The 2,500-nt window shown below is 46.1% G+C and overlaps 1 protein-coding gene across 1 annotated transcript in view; it reads right to left on the reverse strand.

The window, feature by feature from the left end:
- Positions 1 to 2,500, reverse strand: part of LOC134452382 (cell adhesion molecule 2-like) — a 666,831-nt gene that overhangs the window by 100,548 nt on the left and 563,783 nt on the right. The window contains exon 2 of the mRNA XM_063202746.1: positions 2,342 to 2,491. Coding sequence (XP_063058816.1) covers positions 2,342 to 2,491 — 150 coding nt within the window. The remainder of the gene's footprint in view (positions 1 to 2,341; positions 2,492 to 2,500) is intronic.

The following is a 2,500-nucleotide window of genomic DNA, read 5'->3' on the forward strand; positions in this document are numbered from 1 at the left end:
AAAAGTTAGAAAGTTGTTGTCATGGTAATGTCATTAGAATGTTGTTGTTGTTGTCATGGTAATGTCATTAGAATGTTGTTGTTGGGTGTTCTTTTTTCTGAAAACAGTGTGCCAAATCGCCAGTGATCCCATCTGACAAAAAGGCTATAGTGCTTTAACCTCAATTTAAAAAATAAAAACCCACAGACACACACAAATCAGCAATCAGCTTAACAACACTCTAAGTCCCTCCATGGCCATAAGATCTGAGTGCCTTTGCTGATGAAACAGGTTTTAATTCCAAATGAGGTTGGTCTGGCACTTTAGTGCTATCTGCTTCCGCCATCTTGGCACTTTGGAGCCAAAACACAAGGGTGACCTGTTATCACGTCCACCAATCCATAAAAAGTCACACACACACACACACACACACACACACACACACACACACACACACACACACACACACACACACACACACACACACACACACACACACACACACACACACACACACACACACACACACACATTCAGGCACACACACATGCACACACATACGTACACACAAATGCATGCATGCACACACACACACACACACAAATGTCTGAGCTGGCCATGCATACACACTCACACACACACACACAGGCACGCACGCATGTGCGCCCACACGCACAAGCGTAGGCGCAAACACACACGCACGCACACACACACACACACGCGCACACACACACACACACACACACACACACACACACACACACACACACACACACACACACACACACACACATACAGACACACACACACACACACACACACCTATCTGTAGAGCCAGACGTCTGGCTTGGCCCTCTTTGTTCATGCATTGCTTCACTTAGGTAGAAAATGAGCCATCACGTATTATGCAAAGAAACACACATGAGCACACAGACACACACACGAACAGACGCGCACACGTGTGCATGCACAGACACACACACCCATGCACACACCTCTAGAACACTGTGCTGGCAGGAGAGTGAGTCAGGGGCACTGAGAGCCCCATTTCACTGTGATTTAGAACAGTGGTTTTAAAGGGACACTGTGTGAGATTTTTAGTTGTTTATTTCCAGAATTCATGCTGCCCATTCACTAATGTTACCTTTTTCATGAATACTTACCACCACCATCAAATTCTAAGTATTCACTATGACTGGAAAAATGGCACTTTTCATACATGAAGAGGGGGATCTTCTCCATGGTCCGCCATTTTGAATTTCCAAAAATAGCCATTTTTAGCTGCAAAAATGACTGTACTTGGACCACACTAGAAAATATTTGTTTAATACTTAGTAAACTTTCATGTAAAGATGAAAATTGGCAATAGGCAGCCCAGTTTCAATGAGCAGCATAGTTGCAGTACCCTTTTTGACCATTTCCTGCACAGTGTCCCTTTAAACTTTTTTTTCTGAACGCACCCCCTTAGCTGTTCCCAAGACAAGCCGCGCACCCCCATCCCAAATGTCTACATGTGTATACGCACCACAAAAATGATTTAAGTGTTTAATTACAATGATTCTTACTTTAGACATTAACCATTACTTAACCATTACTTAAATGAATTTAAATGTGGCCGAAAACATTTTTAAATTTGGTCTTAATTTGGCCTAATTATAATGTTTGGAAGCAGAATTTTGGTCACAACCTCAAAACAAACAAAATTTCGTGCACCCCCTGAAATCTCTGGCGCACCCCCAGGGGGTGCCCGCACCCCAGGTTAAGAACCACTGATTTAGAACAAGCTTACTAGCTCAAAATGCAGTTTCGTAGTTCCTAAAAAGAAAGAAAGAAATCAAGCAAGAAACTCTTTCTTCCATAGCCTCTTCCATTCTAGTTCTGTGGTAGCAATATGTCCCAGGAGCCAGCGAAGGAGCCCCATGAGAGCGGCACCCAGAGGACTGCTCTCAGCATAGGCACACACACACACACACACACACACACACACACACACACACACACACACACACACACACACACACACACACACACACACACACACACACACACACACACACACACACACACACACACACACACACACACACACACACACACACAGACTCACAGACACGCAATCAGTAGGCACAGGCCGGATGCGAAAGCAGGCAAATGGATCAGCTTGCATCAGACACACCACCACACACCACCACACTGGCATTTTGGGAGCAGGCTGTCTGGGGCTGAAGTTGAGCTGCCATGCAAGAAATAACACACACAGACACACACACACACACACGCAGACACGCATGCAGGCACGCACACACACACACACACACACACACACACACACACACACACACACACACACCCTCCTCCTCACCTTTCTTGTCTCCGAAGTAGAGTGTCTGCTGTGCCGGGTTTCCCCACTGGAGGGAGGTATCGTCGTTGTTTTCCACACGACACGTCATGAGCGCTACGCTGCCCTCCAACACCGTCACGTTCTGCACCAGCGGGAACTGGCCCTGGGCACCTAGAGACG

Source organism: Engraulis encrasicolus, chromosome 7 (assembly GCF_034702125.1).
Source record: "Engraulis encrasicolus isolate BLACKSEA-1 chromosome 7, IST_EnEncr_1.0, whole genome shotgun sequence".
Classification (NCBI taxonomy): Eukaryota; Metazoa; Chordata; class Actinopteri; order Clupeiformes; family Engraulidae; genus Engraulis; species Engraulis encrasicolus.